This window comes from Spermophilus citellus, assembly GCF_964194105.1.
Source record: "Spermophilus citellus genome assembly, chromosome: 17".
Lineage (NCBI taxonomy): Eukaryota > Metazoa > Chordata > Mammalia > Rodentia > Sciuridae > Spermophilus > Spermophilus citellus.
Window position 1 is genome coordinate 44,451,040 of NC_138199.1, and position 18,045 is coordinate 44,469,084.

An 18,045-nucleotide genomic window follows, 5' to 3' on the forward strand; every position below is an offset into this window, starting at 1 on the left:
AAAATTTAGAATAGAATAAAGCTATTTTCAAATTGCATGAAATAAAAAAATAAAACATTTTCTTTGGGGGTGTAGAAACAAAAAATAAAATAAAATAAAAACTTGCCCATCACTCTAAATCTGTGATTCTGTTTAAAAAATAGAGACACAAAACTCACTATTAAAACAAACAAACAAACAAAAACTCTATCACCTCTCAGGAAATGTAGCTATCTCTATGCTGAAAAAAAAATTATTTTAAGCATAAAGAGAGAATCCCGAAGTGTAGTCAAAGAAAGGATGAAAAATAATGATTAGCCATGAGGCACTAAAAGGAAACCGGAATGATTCCCACTGGCTTGTTGAGATGGTCAGAAACTGGAAAGAAAGTAGTAATGAGTGAGTCACTTAACAGAGGCCTTTAGGCTTCGGTATTCCCAGGCTCAAAATAAAAGAACCAGATTAGATGATTTCCAGGCTCCCCTTGCAGCCCTAAAAGCATATGTGGCTGGGACTTTTTGACCAGCTGCTACAGAATTTTATAATTCGTAAGTGCTTTTTTTTTTATAATTCGTAAGTGCTTTTGCAGTCCACGTGTTCAGGGCAGGAAGTGGTTAAGGGGAAAGCCCTGAGCAGCTGCAGCTGGAGCAGGATAAGGGTGGCACTTGGGGTATCAAGTCCACATTTCCACGCCACGGGCTCTTAGCAGAACTCAGTCCGAAACAAATTCTGCTAAAAGGAGGGCAAGAGATCTATAAATCAGCTACCACAGTGTGGGGAGAACAGGCAACAGTGATGGAGTGCCCAGAGTGTGAAATGTGAAAGGAAGTCATAAAATAGGTAAACAGAGCAAGAGCAAAGGTGAGGAGCCCTTCTCACAGGCCATAAATAACCGGAGAGGCCATTCCATGGAGGAACCACCTAGGAGAGTAGATACTAACTGAATTCTGAGCAGTTGCAACTGCAAAATCTGCTCATTTACTATCACCAATATTAGGGCTCAGAAATCAAGCGAGTCGCCGGCTGTCCCAGCAACAGATCAAAAAGGAACCAGAACAGAATAGGGTGCAAGGAATGGGATGCAGGACCCCTGAGGACACAGTCAATCAGACAGGTCTAGAGCAGAAATGACTCCTTTGGCCTGGCTGAGTCTTTCTCAGGAGGCATTGCTGTGATGGGAGCGTAATGCAAAGCATTATGACCTGAACTGTTCAGGAATTATGTCAGTCTGGTCCCCTATTAGAGATTCAATTGCTTGTTAGTTTTTCTTGTATTTATGATGGTCTTTTTGCAGGGGGTAAAAGGGTCCTTCTGGGGATTGAACCCAGGACCACTTTGCCTGCCATTGAGCTAGGACTCCAGCCCTTTTATTTTTATACCAACACAGGTTCTATCCAAGTTGCTTAGGGCCTCCCAAATTCACTGAGGTTGGCCTTGAACTTGGAACCCTTCTGCTTCAGCCTCTGGAATCTTTGGAATTACATGTGTGTGCCATTGTGTCTGGTGTATTTATGATGTTCTGCAGGAAAGGAACTCTCCAGATGTTTTTATAAAGTATGATACTGTCTGGGTGGACCCGAGTTTGTAGTGTTATCCAAACTTTGTGCCCTGAGAATGTAAACACGAGAGCAGAATCCCTTAGGACCTGCTGCCTTGACCAGGCTGCTTCCTCCACTTCACCCTTCAAAGCACCCGCTCTGGTTATATCCACTTAATAGCCCAAAGCAGCAAGACTGGTGTTATTATCCCCCTTTCCTGAATGAGGGAAACTGAGGCACAGACATGTTAACTAATGTATCCCCAGTCACATTTTAAGCTGATTAATAAAACATGCTAGAGTTTCTGATGCCCAGAACCAATAAGAGTTTTCTCAAGGAACACCTATTATCAGTTTCACCATACACCTGGTGCTATCTTTGCACAGGAGACATAAAGAGAAGGTTTGTATGCAGCCTACTCTTGAGAAGCTCTCAGTCTCTCGGATAAGAGATAAACAAAAAGCTACTTTCTGCCCTATTTGATGAGAGTCAGGGTATGGGTAAGCACAGGACAGGGTTCTAAGCTCAGGACAGTTTTGTTCCCCAGGAGCTATTTAGTAATGTCTGAAGTTCACTCTGGGTTGTCACAGCTGAGGGGGGTGTTTACTACTGGCCAAGGATACTGCTAATTATTCTGCAAGAACAGAACAGCCTTTCACAATAAAAGAATTTTCCAGTGCAGAAAGTCAAAAGTGCCCAAATTGAGAAAGACTGGCAGGGAGTATTGTGGGAAGATCAGGGAAGAAGCTCAGGCTGACCTAGTCTGGAGATGAAGACTTCCTAGTGAAGACTTCTAGCAGCAGGGGATGCTTGAGCTGGTCAGGAAAAGATGGATAGATTCCGAGGGTAAGGGCCAGAGAGGCAGGAGGATCCTGAACAAGTCTGTTGTTTGTGATTTGTAATTTGACCCAAGCTGGAGCTGAGGCTGGAAAAGAATGGGGAGGCCAGCTCCTGGAGGAAGGTCTTGTGTGTCATGCTGAAGGCGAACATTGATGGGTCTTCACCAGAGGAGTGGTCTAGTTAGGCTTATACCTAATAGTAATACTATATCAGTATGGAACAGAGGATCTCAAACTTTATCAGGGATATAAAATAAAAATGCAGATTCCTGACCTACACACACACATACACACACACACACACACACACACACACACACACACACACACACAAGTACTATGGAACAAATATCCTGATGCCATAATGCCATCACATAGTAATGCAATGGGATGGATTCCAGGAACCTGTATTTTTTTCCCCCAGCACCCTGTGCAATTCAGGTGGTCCCGAGTCTTTGCTGGTTTATGGATCATATTGATTGTGGTAAGTTTAGAATCGCACCAGGAGGGAAATAAAAAGAAATTCTAGAGAGAGAGGAGTGCACAGAGTCAGACTTTTCACTGCTTCAATCCATCATGTGAGAGTCCAAACTGGGAGCTCCTAAAGAGATCCGCTGCCTGGAGGGGAGCCACACCAGAGCACAGCTGCTTTTGGATTCTGGGGGCTGGGAGAGGAGAAGCTCTTAGGAAGTGCACGCTTCTTGTGACCAGAGCACCCCGTCTTGGCAGCTTGCAGGGAGCCCAATTGCTTCTACAAAGCCTGTCAAACTCCTCAGTCCAAAAGCCTGGTTGGTACAGCAGGAACCTGCTTCCTGTTCCCAGAGAGATTCACCCTTGGGCTTTCCTCTCCCTCTTCCCTAAAGTTGGCTTGTCCTGTGTCCTGTCACATAAAACTGTGAACTGAGGTCTCGGACTTACGTCATGTCAGTCACAGCAGAGGGAGGCTCCACAAGTGTCTCTTCTGGCCCCTGCTGCTTTACTTTCAGATTGGATTGGCACTTTATTGTGTGCCCGGACACACCCCAGTGTTTCTCGCTGCATTGGATTTTAGTCAACAAGAGTGGAAATCAGTGTGCCAACACTTGCAAACCTCAAATTTCTGTTCAGAATTGGAGAAGATTTTGCACTGTAGTCTGTCCCTGAGCCAGCCGCCTGTGACTCTTCACAGGGAAATAGATGGATATCCACAGTGCGAGGTCAATGGCTTTGCTGACAGATGTTGCACCAGGGATTTTTTTTTTTTTTCATTTTTAAAGAAGAAGCTTCCTATAGCTGTCCTAGCCTGAGTAGCAGGGCTAGCTATTTCCTCAAGTTGTCTTGTCTCAGTTCTCTGATATTCGGAGCTCACAGAGGATTAAAACGAATAGAATAAAAGGAAATAAGAGTAATGTATCTTCAGACAGAGAACCCTATCCGATGGGACACTCAGAAGTTGGTGGGCTTGCCCACGCCACAAAGAGGAAAGAAGATTCCAACCCAAGTTTCCTGACTTTCAGTTCATGGCTATTTTCATTGCACAACAGACATGGAGAGGCAGAAATGTTCATTTGATTGTGGAAGTGATCCAAATGCTGATGCTGTGACCCCAGGGGGAAAAAATGAGTAAGTCCTATCAACACTGTAGGGAAAGTTTTCCAAACTAAGCTGCACTTAGAAAAATGAAGAGCAAGAAATAAAGCAGGGTAGAGAGGTGCCCTGAGGCTCCCGAGTCCATCAAATTGGAATTCCTCCAAAGTTTATCAATGGCAGATTTACTGACTGGGTCCAAGTGGCCAACTGGAGTTCAAAGAAGACTTGGTGCCCTCCCTGTGCCCCGATGGAAGAAACATCATGTTCTCATGCTGTGGCCACACGCTCTCCTGGGATCCTTGGTTTTACTAAGTTCTACGTTGCTTTTACAAAGACAATAATGCCTCTTTCCTGTGTAGTTTATTTAAGTAAACAAGAAGGAGACAGCAGCGTGCTGTCTCCTTTGCGAAACAAGACTTTACAGTTTTTATCTAAAGAAAGAAAGCAAAAGATCTGTTCTCCGCCCTGTTCCATAAGATAAGTTTATAAGATAAACAGTTCTATTTTGACCTCAGTTCAGCTGGGCAAATTGTTCTGTTTCCCACTACCCACCCACGTTGTGGACATCAAAGACTTTCTAAGTGGATCGAAATGCTTTCAAAAGCTTTCTTGAGCTGGTCCTACCCTTGAGCGGTGTACCACACTGCAAGGGATCTGTGGCAAGGCAATTGCATGTTTTGTTGTTGTTTTTTTTTTTTTTTTTTTTCTTGCAACATGATCATTTTCAAATTCAGAAAGTTTATTTTGGGTTCAGTATTTACTCCTTATGAGCCACAGAGAGTATACACATTGTCTGAACACAGAAACGATATTCCACAAGGGTCAGGAGGACATGCTTGAGTCAATTGGTTCGAGTCGTGGGTCCAACCACTTTCCAACATATAGCCCAGGGTAGGTCCCTTAACCTCATCACTGTTGTCATGGGACTACTTCTAGCACCTACCTCTTGGGTTATTTGCATAAAATGAAATGATCAATCTGTAAAAGTTGTAGAGCATAAAGTAAGGACACAATAAATATGGAGGCTTCTTACTAGGTCAAGCTTTTGGGTGGATCTACGTGGATGGCAGATGTTATGGATGACAAGAAATGGGACAAATGCCAATAGTAACAGGATAATTGAAATGGAATTATAATTATAATAATGTTCTATAATTATGTATTATGTAATATACTATAAATGATTGTAATAATCACAGAATTGGAATTATAAGGTGTAACTAATGTACTTAGCACTAAATATCTGGATCCCTGAAATAATCTCTTTGAGTCATTATCTGAGTTTTCAAGTTGACATTTGGTTTCAACATAAAGTCATTCTTTTGCCTATTTGTTCATTTATCCATTAAAGGCTAATACTTTCCTTGAGGAACTTCTGAAATATTTTCCATTCAACCTGACCATGATGAACCCAAATGTGAAGCATCCTTATATTTCATATACCTCAAAACATTACATTTCTAAAAACAAAGCAAAACAAAAACAGAGTGAACTTGAAAACATTTTAATTACCAGAAAACATATATGGGATTATGGGATGCTTTTTCCAGAACTGGCATTATAGAAAAAAAATTGTATATATCTATTTTTTTCTGAGAAATTTACTATTGAACATATACTTACTATATTCTTTGCATAGAGTCGGTACAAATAAAGGTACAAATCGGAATTCTTAAAATATTTTCTTGTTTTTGCAGAAAGTTAGCCATCTTGAATCATGTATGTGAGTGTCAGCAATTGTGTGTGTGCAATAAAATGAGATATAAAGCCATTCATAATTTTAGTGGAAAATTCACCAGTGAGCCTGGTGATAAGATTATCTAACAAATCGGAAAACAGAGAATAAATCAGTAGTCAAGTAGCAAAGTCAACTTTATTTAGCATTTGCCTCTGCAATGGAGAAATGAACAGTTGTGCCGATAAAATTAAGTCTCTATCCCTTACCCCACAGCTACTCTTTGTCCTGGCCCCGTTATTTCTGCTGACAGTGCCACCAAGCTATTACTTACACAGGATTTAAAACCTTCCACACTGTTTTCTCTTGATAGCCTCCCCCAAAGGAAGTTCATTGCCAACTGATTCTAACCATTGGAGTTAGTTCCCACCTGTCCATATTCCTTAGTACCAAGTTCCCAGTGCCTCTCACCTGGTTAGTCACAAAGGTTTCCTAGCTAGTGTCCCAGCCCCCAGTCCCCAGCCCCCTTCCCTGTATTGACTTTCTCTAGAGCATTCTAACAATCCAATGCCAGGCCACTGTTTACAATGCACAGAACTGAGTACAACATCCTGCTCAAAACCACATTGCTCTCAAAATAAAGTCCAAACTCATCATCTGACCATAAACTATTTCCAGTTTTACTTTGACTGCACTCTGCTGCCCTGGGCTTTCTAAACTTCAGCCAAATCAGCTATTCAACACTCCACATAGAAGACTTGGACTTTTAAAAGCTCTGTTTGTATATAGGCTATGCCTTCCACCTAGTATCCCCTTCTCTGCCCCTCTACTTATAATGTCAAATATCTGTCCACCTGGCAGCATCCGAGCCCCACCCCCATTCACACTCATACACACCTAGACCAGAACTGATTAGAGTCCTCTCCAGACCTCTCATAGCATTTCACTCTTCATCCACTAGTACAAAGATGATCTACATGACCATGGCTTTCCTGTTCTGCGCTGTAAGCTCTCTGACAGTAGAGACTTGGTTTTAGCCACTGATTTTTATCTGCTCAGCTAGAGCATTTGGCAAGTGCCTGGCCTCCAAAAGGAGTGCAGGACATGTTGGTGGAACTGAAGTGCTTCTGAAGGCAGAAGAATGGGTTGAGTGTCCCCTGAAAAGCCCCCACCACTATGCCGTCTCCCATAGACTCTGCACATGCCATCCTGCGCCTGTCCTAGACTCACACCTACCCAAATCTGCTGAGTAGCAAAACTCCATTTCTCAATAGTCAGATGCATACTAGGCCAAATACATAGCTTACTCATTAAACCTCTTTCCAGAGAACTAGGGGGACCCCTGTAGAAGTAAGTAGACCTTTTTTGGGAGTATGTTTCCAAGATTAAATTCAATGAGATCATGTCACCCTGTACACAAGAAAATGAGACTGAAGCTAAATCAGGAATATGCACATAATCTAATAAAAATCAATAAGCAACAGTGTCCTCATGGCATTCCATAGAATGAGAGGGACCTCAGTAGGAAACCTGGCTCTGTCTCTTTCCCTCATAGTAGACTAAGAAATTACTTCACCCTGCTGAGTTTTAGTGCCTTCATCAGTACAGTAAAAACAAAGTCCTGAGATAGGGTCTGTGTGGTGCAAAATAGATGGTTGGTAAGCATCTGCTCCTTTCCTCTTCAAACTGAGCACGCATGTGTGTGTCCACCCAGAATGAGGGAACCCTGGACCTAAACCCAGCAACAATGCCATTCTCTGGATTTCCATTTCTTTTTCCACAAAATGGAAATGACAGAACTGCTTAATGGGAAAGTATGCTTGACACTTCTCTGAGCCAAGCACAGAGCTTACAGTCTATGGTTTAAACTGAATCTTTCATTATTTGGGGGAAGGACCAGCCCTGATGGCCCATCTTCAGCCATTCATTTTAAGACTACGGCTGCATGATATGACATATGGAGTCAAATATATTCTGCTCTATGAATGTGGAACTGAGACAAGCTAACTGACTTACAGGGAGACCATAGCTGATTACTTTTTAAAAATTTTTACACATGGCAGGATGGTTTCAAATCCCAGCACTAGATTGAAACCTAAAAATTATGTGCTAGTTAGGGGTGAACTGGTGACATGTAATGTTTGTATACAGCATTTTATGGACAGGACAAGTGGCATTTGTCACCAAGGATTGAAGGATTGCTTCTGTAAATAGGGCAGAAGTTACCAGGAATAGAAAAGAGTGAAAAGGTTATTGTGGTCTTATCCCATTCCTTCCCTGGGAAAAGGCAAGTGTGAGTTCCTGCAAGTTTCAGCAATGGGTGACCTACAGCTCCCTACAGGAGGCTGAGACTAGAAGTATGCACTTGTCATAGCAAAGTGTCCTCCCAATTGGCTATAACTCTTTTTTTGTGCTTTCTCATCATAGGCCTCCAAAGAGTAATGTCTGTAAATACAAAGAATTGTACAAAATGCATGAGGATATCTCAGAAGCTCAGAAATTTCAACATATATTTTGATTTCGTGTAGGGGGAGGTACCAGGGATTGAACCCAAGGGTGCTCTTCCACTGAGCCACATCTCCAGCCCTTTTTATTTTTTTTATTTTAAGACAGGGTCTCACTAAGTTGCTGAGGGTCTCCATAAGTTACTGAAGCTGGCCTCAAACTCTTATCCTCCTGCATCAGCCTCCCAGGTCACTGGGATTATACGTGTGCACTTTATGATTTTCAAATAAGAAAATCAATTCTTCTCATCTTCAGCCAGAATAACAATTAGTCCCTATTGAAGTGAGAGATGATTTACTCAGCACTCCCTAAAGTCTGTTGTGTCATTTTATTTCAGTGAATCTGGGTTGTTTTTTTTTTTTTAATGGTTATGTGTTTTTTGTTTTTGTTTATTTTTTTATTTTTATTTTTATTTTTTTTAGTTTCTCACAATGAAATGAGTTCAATCAGGGGCTGGGAGGTGCATTTTAAAAGATCTTTGCTGTCCTTTCTATACCCACATGGGTCTTATAGATTTCCAGTGACTGGAAAAGGATCAGCAAATAGTAAATTTTTCTTTCTATCTAAACCATATCCCTTGTTCTTATTGTTACTACCAAATCTTTCTTTTTAATATGCTAGGCCTCAAAGAAAAGTGCCTTGGGGGAAAAAGTTGGGGTGGGGGAGACGATGACATGACCTGCTATCCAAAAGGAACACAAAAGCACAGATGGCTTTCCAAAATGTCCCTGATTTCAGAACATAACTGTGCACACGCCCTTAAAAGAAGCCGTAGAAAGGAGAAAACCTGGCCAGCTTCCTGCATCTCGCTGATCCAACTGGACGGGGTTGATGACCAAAATCAAAGGCGTGTGGTGATTGGACAGTGGGTCTGGAGGAGCTGGCATCTTCCAGGCTGCTGGAAAGGAGCCAACTCAGCCACACCAAGCAAAAGCAAGCTGAGAGCACACAGGGGCAGGTAATTGAATGCACATGGGGTGCTCGGCCCAAAATGCAAAGCTCCTGTGTTCCCAAAGGAGGAGACTTCAGGTCCTCAACCTCCCTCCCTCCCTTCACTGGCCTCCAAAAGGAGTGCAGGACATGTTGGTGGAACTGAAGTGCTTCTGAAGGCAGAAGACCGGGCTGTAAGTCACTTTGTCTTATTTCTAAGAAAAATGATTTTTTTTTTTTTAATTGGAAGGGAATTCTCTCCACAACACAAAGTTCCTAGCTCTGTTATTTCTGATGCCTTTGGCAACCTCAATTCCCAGGAGATGTGATTTTCCAGTATGTCCCTTCCGTGGTGTCTTGGCATCCTCTGATGAACAGCTCCAAGTAGACCCCTCCCCTGGCCTTAGGGAGAGGACTTTCACAGGCACGCAAGGTTGTTTTACTAGGAGCCTTATCTTCCTCCTATTCTTTTTATTATTGGTATATGATATGGTCCTGTTTCCCACCCCCACACACTCCCCAAACCCTATACCCCGTTAAGAGTGCAGAACAAAGATTACAAATTCTTTTCTGCTGGTTCACAGAACTTTAGAGGGATGCCTAAGAATGGGAACTTTGGAAAGGGAAAACCTTGGAAATGAATGTGAATTAGGATATAAAAAGAAAAAAATGGAGGCAATGTTGTTTCAACAGTGCTTTAAAAAAAAGTATGAATTACATTCTCATAGAGGAAAGGCAGAGTAAAATACAACAGGGTTTAAGGGATTTCCTCTCACCAAATTGTCTCCGGTCCCTTAATGGTGTTTAAGCCTCACTGAGTACTTTGTGTACGATCCCTAGCGTGGTGATTTGCATCCCCCTCTCCGGGTTGCTCCAGGCTGGGGCTGGCAGCTGTCTCAGTCTGATTCTGGCTGAGAAAGGTAAGGATCTCTTCTTTGCTCTTTGAAAGAAATGTTGAATGCCTACTGGGAGTCAGGGGCGGGGGGTGGAGTGGGGTGAGGAGTGTTGATATAATTCATGCATTTGGAGGCTTTCAGAAAAGTTCTCCAAACTTACAGGAGTCTTCTAAAGCCATGTGCATTATAAAGAGCCAAGGTTCCCTCTCCCTTCTGAGGGCTTGCAGGAAGAAGCCTGCTTGCACTGTGAACGAGATTTTGGATTTGGGGGCAGGTGTCCCCAAAGGGTTCGCCAGCCTGTTTCTTGCCTTCCAGTCAAGAGTGGAGAGGGATAAGCAGTCAGGAGGACGGAGAAATGCTCTTTGAATTTCAGCTTGAAGGGAGAAAGTCAGGTTAAGCTGCCTGTGTCTGGTTACAAGGATAGGTACCTGTTTTGATACCAATTGCATTTTGTCCTGAAGCTTTCTCCTTATTTATCAGTACAAATCCTCCTTGTGGAGCGGTGTATCTATGTATCTAGGTGCGCGCGCACACACACACACACACACACACACACACACACACCACAGAGTACAGGAGAATGGGGTGAATGAGTCACCTGAAGCCTGAGAGGGTAAAAGCTTTGGTGTCAGAGATAGACAAAGCTTCCGTCCTCCCTCCTGGGAACAGGTACCTCACCTTGTTTTGGATGCAGCCAGGGCTCATCACCCAGGGCTGAGAAAAGGTGCTGCTGGCCTCTCTAGAAATTCAGAGCATGGACCTTTGGCTTGGTAACAGGGAAACATGATCTTCAATAGGATAAAGTGGTACCCAGAGTTTCCTTGGAGTTTCTGTGCTTTTGCATTGTGTGTGTGTGTGTGTGTGTGTGTGTGTGTATGTGTGTGTGTGTGTGAGAGAGAGAGAGAGAGAGAGAGAGAGGGAAAGAAAATGACTTGCACCAAGCAATAGACAGGAATTGCCCTCTAAGGTGGCAGCTCTCAGGTGGGGAAGAACGCTGCTCTGTTAAAAACCTCCGGTTAATATAACCAGGTGCCCCACTTCACCATTTCCTGGGGCAACTTAGGCAAGTTCTGAAATACCCTGGTTCTACATATCCCTGATCTTCATCACCAAGTGACAACACCCCCTGTGCATAGTACTTGGTTCTTTAGGTCCATCTTTATTTAAAACTGAGGATGTTGTGGCCGGGGTCTCCAGGTGGCCTCCAGGTATCTGTAGCCCTTTGTGTGTGGGCTCCCCCACTCAGCCAAGTCTCAAGAAGTTTTCAACTTTTTTTGGAAGTGAAAAAGTTTTCAACTTTTTTTGGAAATGAAAAAGTCTCTCTGTGGCCTCCATTCTAGAAAAAGGAGGAGGGGCTTCTGTTTTCTCTGTGACAGTAGCATCAAGATTTTCTTTCTAGAAGAGGCTGGAAAGAGCAGGGTACCTTAGAACAGGTGAGATCTGGAAAGGACCCAGACCCTCTGCCTGCTGCTAGAGAAGTCTAACAATCCCACAGGAAGGAGGAAAGCAAATCTCTGCCAGGAGTTAATGGGGATTTGCAGATTCGCTGTATTAATTTAAAGGAGTCAGTAATACTTGTACAGATTTTTAAAATGGGGGACAGGTAACTCCGAGCTATAGAAGCATGGGAGATCTAGGGCTTTATGTATTTCATGTACTTTAAAATATCACATAACTTGTCTGTAAGGAAGCATAAACCTGTAAGCAACTTTTTGATGATGGGAAGGTGTGTGTGTGTGTGCGCGTGCGTGCGCGTGCGTTGGGGTGCTAGGCATTGACCCCAGGTCCTTGCTCATGGTAGGCAAATGCTCCACCACTGAGCTACACCCCAGCCTGGAAATAGACTTTTGACTTTATTATTTGAGAATATAATGTGTCAAGTCATATGTGTTTGAATGTTAAATTACCTTGCTCCTTAAAGCAGGCCTAGACATAAGCATAGGTGAGGGGCTTTTGACAGACTTTTCTGATTCAAAATCTACAAACAAGCACCCCTGCCAGGTGATTTATCTACCCATTAGAAACCAAGGGTTTCTTTCTGCCTGTGTGACCTTTGTCAGTTTACTTAACCTCTCCGATCCTTCATGTCCTCATTTATAAACTAATGAGAACTAATATTAATGTGTGACATTCCTTAATATTATGCCATACCCCTAATAGTTGTTCTGTAAATAGTGGCAATGTGGATGCTCCTGCTAATGATGATTTTAGCATGCCAAAACTGTTACTTCTACCCTAAGAAGTAAGCAATCCTGTTTAAATCAAGATGATGGTTTCCCCCTTAGCCACACACACATCAGTAATTTCCGCCCTCCTTCCTCAATGAATTAACATCACACTAAGGGAGGGAGGATTAAGCTTCAGATGACCATCACACACATATAATTCAAGAGTACTGGCAAGACCTAAGAACATGGACTCTTGCTGGCATAGACGCTGAACTCAGTTGCTGGTGACTTCACAGCTGTTTCTGCCTCCCCGGTGCGTCTGTCCCCTGACTCTGTCTCCTCAGCTGGATCTGCAAGGCTGACTCTGGGATTCTCTTATGAAAATGCCTGATGGGCTGGAGGTTAGCTGGGGAAAAAAAATGAGTAATTCAAAGCAGCCTGCTTAGTAAACGCTGCAAGAGAAATAAAAGTAAAAGCTGACTCCTGTCTCTGGGGACTCTAGAAATGATCCTGACTTATCATGTCACTGAGCAGAGTTGGGGAAGCCAAAACTCGGAATCTGCTGGCAAGGAAAAGAAGGAAGGGAAAAAAAAATAGGGAGGGCATAGGGAGGGGCAGACTGGAGGGGGAGGGAATAAAAAGAGGGAGGGAAACAGCACTTAGAAGCAGAGGTAGCTTGAAAGAAGAGTTCCAGGCTTCAAGACCAAACCAACAGCAAAGTATGTTTCTGTCTTTTTCTTTTCCCCAGAAGAGATCCAGACCTCTCATTTGATTGACAGCCCTGCCTTAACAGCCTGTTTCCCAGAAGTTGTACAAAGGTGCGCTCACAGTTGCAAAGAGCCTGATTCTTTCCTTCTAAGTCCAGTGATTTCCCTGGTAATGGATTGTCTCTCTCTGAGGTAGGTGTGAATAGTTTTGGGGACAGAGTTTCATTTTCGGGTTAGCGCAGTCTCTGCTGTGGGAAGACTTCTTTTTTGTTCTTTATTTTCAGAGTGTCAAATATCCTTTGACTGACCTAGCCAGATCTTAGGGCATCATTGGAGAGCAGTGATTAATTTGGTGATTAAAATTTATGTGGAAGTGGAAGTAGGCAGCCTTAATAATTAATTTCATTGCTTAGGAATTGATATTTTGACCACCTAGGGCTACAAAGAACCAGTGAGGTTTTATTTGGGCTTGTATTTTATTTTCAAATGATGCTTAATATATTTAAAGGATGAATCTCATCTCAAGTTTCTTCCCGTAAATTCTTTCAGTAACTACAATTGTACAGGCCCTGGAGATCCAAGACAGCGAATTCCCTTAGCATGCCCAAGCAGCAGATAAGGTTTCTCAGTGATTCCTCATAGAAGCATTTCCATCATATGCTTTTGAATAAGGGTCTCAAGTTTTGTCCTGGAATTTCCAGTTCAAAAATATTTAGAATGGGGCAAGTTTTATATCCAAAGGCTTGGAGAAAGGAAAAAAAAAAAAGAATTTGTCAAATTTTGCTGACTACCTGGCATGCTTATTTGTTTAAGAAGGTCTTCGTATACATAATATCAAAATTCCTGGTTGAGGTTAGTAGGAAGTTGCTCTGACAGTTGATTTTGATCTGTTAACATGACAAAACCCAAAATCATACTCCATGAATTTGTTGAATTATTTCTTGTTTTGTTTTTTTTTTTTTTCATTTCAAATGGAGTATTGCCACATTTCTGAACTCAAATCCTTGCCACGTTGTCGCCAAACTTTTTGCTGAACTGCCCATCTGCAGTGGGGTGGGGTGTCCCAGGCACATGCTGTACTGTGTTTAACGGGAACGCAGTAAAGACTCACTGGCAGTCAGTAGTTAGGGAAGAGCATCATCTGTACGCTGGTCACTTGTCTTGACACTGATTTCACGAGCAGTGAATGGGTGACAGTTTGGAAAGAATGCCTGTTATACCCTGCAAAATTGGCAGAGCTTAAGTTGCTCTGAGCTGTGGAACTAACGGTTTATAATGTTGTCTCCTCTTGAATGAGGATGTCTGTGAATTAGGATCCAGGCTCCTCTGTGTTTAGAGAAAAGAAAAGCAATAGACAAAGAGGAAAAGCTTATTAAAAAAGAAAACATTTGTGGACCACCAGGGAATATTAAACACTGTAAAGTGCTTCCTGCTTTTTAAAAATATCTTCCCTTTTATGTTTATCTTGCTTTTTTGCTCAATGCAAAGACAACACAATCAATCAGGAGGAAAAAATAATAGTTGATTTTCACATGCATCCGAGACTCCTGCAGAGGAGGTGTGTTTACAGTTCTTTTTCAGTTCTTCTTGCTGACATCTCCTGTTTCCATCTCCACAGTTTCCACCCTGCTAAGACCAGATACAGCCTCTGAACCCCGCTAGAAAGCAGCAACAGTAAACATGAATGAAGAGCCTGTGAAAGAGAGCCTGGGAACCCCCAAGTCTCCCATGCCAGTGACATCGGAGAAAAGCTCTAAGAGCGAGGTGGTGATCAACACGGCCCCGCTGGTCACTGAGGTCCAGCTGCTGGCCGCCACCGGGGGCGCGGAGCTCTCCTGCTATCGCTGCATCATTCCCTTTGCCCTGGTGGTCTTCATCGCCGGGGTCGTGGTCACCGGCGTGGCTTACAGCTTCAATTCCCACGGCTCCATCATCTCCATCTTTGGCCTGGTCCTCCTGTCATCTGGACTTTTTTTATTAGCCTCCAGCGCCTTGTGTTGGAAGGTGAGACAGAGAAGCAAGAAAGCAAAGAGACGCGAGAGCCAGACGGCGCTCGTGGCCAATCAGAGAAGCTTGTTTGCTTGAGACTGAATGAGACCAAAGGATGGCTCTGTGGTCCCAAAGCCCTGCTCTAACTTGATTCATCCAGAACCAGTGATGGAATGGGCTTGGCTTGGGAGCAGACTAGGAAAAAAAAAAAAAAAAAAAAAAAAAAAACAGGGAGTGGGGATTGAAGGTGGGGGAAAGGGGATTCCTCCTTTGTGAGGAGTCACCTGTCATTCTTCTTTAATGACAACCTTAATCCTAAGGGCTATTTCTAAGACCGAAGAATCCCCCCACCCACCCCGCCCAACACACACCTGTGACAAACCTTTCTGGGGTGGTGGGAGATAGCACAGCATTAGGTAACATTTGGTTCACCTTGGAAAGCAGCCAAGAAGTGATGAGAAAATAACAATGTGGTCCTAGCACACCAGACATCTGCCTCCAAAAGAAATACCCTGCACTCCTTCTTAAGAAGTTTGTATTAGAAACAGGTTCTGCTGAAGGTCTGCTGCATTACCTTGGACTTCACATATACATCTATGAAATTCTGTCACTTTTTTTTTCCCCCCAGGAAGTTGATTCTCTGACATCTGTGTTTATCTTTCATTTTCAGTAACTCATCACTGGTGGTACTTTATCATGAAGAATAAACTAATATTTTTTATATATATTTTAACATTGGACAATTTAAGGTGATTTTAATGTTGTCTCAGAAGTGAACATGAAAGGTATAGCTAATAGATGACATGGGGGGTGGGTTAAATTAATATTAAAATAATCCAATATAGCACTTTTAATGATTTTTATATGAAAGTTTAATGTATATTTCATTCAAAATAATAAATATTCATTGCTGCTGAAACTTCTTAAATGATTATTTGTTTTAGTTATTTATACTGTGGTCCCAAATTGTCCATTTTTCCTTTGTCTCATTTGCAAAGTATCAATTAATTGTGTTTCTCTCAAAAGGACAAGTTGTTTTTTCTTTACTGGAAGATTTATTTTTATTATTTTCATTACTTTTGAAGACCAGTGTTAGTTATGTTTACTACATTGTAAAGGATTTCTATGCCATTTTAATTAGGAAATCAATGCCTGGGGTCAGAAATTTTATAATGTTCTGTTAAATGTGTCACATTTTTGTCGAATTAGTCACTAACTATTGCTTTAACATATTTTTAAACAAGTTTTTAAGCACAGACTATAAGACAGGCATTATGTAGATTTTTCAGGCTGCTTATGTACTTAGTTCCAATATTAGGCAAATAAGGTTACTGCTGAGACTCTTCTGTGGACATTGAGCTATTCCTTAACTCTAGCCAGAAATATTCCTCTTTTATGTCGTCAAACTAGAGCAGAAAGATAGTTGGTCATAAAAGCCTTAAAATTCCAAGAATAAAACAATAAAGCCTAGCAGAGAACATTCCTTGAAAGGTAGTCTACTGAAGAGTTTGATTAAATATGGCAGGAGTCTTCTGGCCCCCACTACTCCTGGGTACTCAGGCAGTTTTGGTAACTGGAAACACCTTAAATGATTTTGGAGGTCAGATGGTGACTGTGAGGATCAGCGCTCCTCCCAACCTACTGCAAGCCAGTGAAACTGCTCAGTGCAGCCCCAAGGAGGCTATGTTTTGACCACACCTTTTCTGCTCAAAGATAAGTCAAAGGCTCTTCATGGCTTTATGAGGAAAACTCTTCAGCAAGGCTGAAGTTCTCCAATCTGCTCCAAACAGATGTATTAGCTTCTTTTCTCATCCTAACTCCCAAAGCTCCTAGGTCTTAGCTTGGCTAGACTATTCCCCATCCTGCCTCAGGCTCCGGTTTTCTTGCCTCTCTGTCTTTCCTGTCTCCACACTTCTCTTTCCCTTTCTTTATAATGATATGTCATCCTCTCCTCCTTCTGTTTATCCAAATCTTGCTTCTCATCAGCTCTCAATCTCACAGACACCTCTTCCCAGAAGCCCTCCCTTCTATCTGAAAGTAGCTGCTTTTTCACTATTGTTCATTCACCCTTAGGGTACCTTTCAGTTTCTAGCATTTTGGTGATATAAATATTTTATCTCCCTCCCAAAGTTCCCAAGAAGTGTGTGACATGTGATGATGTAACTTTTTTTAAAAAAAGTTCAGCATGATCCCTAATATAATATCTTGCATGCAAAAAGGAACTAACTCAAGGAGAACATAATTGAGATGCTAGGTGAATCAAGAATGAAAAATGAGAAAGTGGTTCATACAGGTTTATGTACCATTCTTATCTCTTGACAGAAAATACTTGGTTCTTGACTTTCTGCTCTGTAGGTCACCCGACTCCACCCTGCTCCTCCTGTAAGCACCAGGTCTAAGAGAGTATGAACTATCTTACTTCTTCAGCTAGACCTCCTACCTTTCCAAATGCTTGAAAAACAAACTCATGAATCATTTCCGGCCACCAGGGGGCCTCAGGCTGCTACCATGTCCCCAATGAAATACTTAGAAAGATTTATATTGTGATGACTAAAAGGGGATCATATCCGGGGATAGCAATATCTGTCCTGGCTGTGAGGAGCTGTAGGAGAGTCTCCATTTGACCCACCATCCCCTTCTCCAAGCCACTTTACAGTGGGTTCTACAATGGGAAGGACTTGCCCTGTTTGGGGAACTTCCAGTCACATTAAAAGGTACAAACCTGTGCAAAGCTCTAAGGCACAGAAAAAGTCCTATACATTGTGAATTTCAACTCCCATGAGAGAAATAAACTAGACTTGACTTATAATCACAATGATAAAAATTATCTCATAATACACTTCATTGGGCAAGGTCTATCTTTACAAATGGTTCTATTATATACAGATAAGCACATGTTAAGTGTGTGCATAAGCTTTATGCATTCATAAATGTATTTAAAAAGTCATCTGACTCCACCTTGGATCAACAGTAACCAGTGTGTCACTTGGAAGGATTCCTCTTAAGCCTCACACATAGAGTGCACAGGAACAGCTTTTACCCTTATCCTATGCAATGGATTTCTGGTCCAGGTGAGAACCACAGCTGCTTAGAGGCGCTGCTCCTGCCACCACTTCTTAAAGGTGTTTGCAGGGGTCATGTGAATACAGCAGATAGCTGAGACCAGAAGATAAATCCAGCAGGTCAGAGGCCAGATCACAAATCCTCAAACCTATCTCTTTCTTCTGTACAGTGGGGGGGGGGGGGGGGG

At 42.4% G+C, this 18,045-nt stretch overlaps 1 protein-coding gene across 3 annotated transcripts; it reads left to right on the forward strand.

The window, feature by feature from the left end:
• The first annotated feature begins 9,022 nt into the window (after window positions 1–9,022).
• TMEM100 (transmembrane protein 100) lies at window positions 9,023–15,163 on the forward strand. Of its 3 annotated transcripts, XM_081270300.1 has the most exons (4): window positions 9,023–9,229; window positions 9,876–9,955; window positions 12,848–12,998; window positions 14,425–15,163. In XM_081270300.1, exon 4 carries the CDS (start codon window positions 14,487–14,489, stop codon window positions 14,889–14,891), a length of 405 nt encoding a protein of 134 aa, XP_081126426.1. In that variant the 5' UTR covers window positions 9,023–9,229; window positions 9,876–9,955; window positions 12,848–12,998; window positions 14,425–14,486; the 3' UTR covers window positions 14,892–15,163. The 3 variants fall into 3 exon arrangements, with proteins under 3 accessions (XP_081126426.1, XP_081126425.1, XP_081126427.1); XM_081270299.1 differs by lacking the exon at window positions 9,876–9,955; XM_081270301.1 differs by lacking the exons at window positions 9,023–9,229; window positions 9,876–9,955 and adding an exon at window positions 12,278–12,500.
• The last annotated feature ends 2,882 nt before the right edge of the window (window positions 15,164–18,045 follow it).

Excerpts from the sequence above, each read along its gene's own strand:
- TMEM100 (XM_081270300.1), top strand. The coding sequence starts at position 14,487 with ATGAATGAAGAGCCTGTGAAAGAGAGCCTGGGAACCCCCAAGTCTCCC.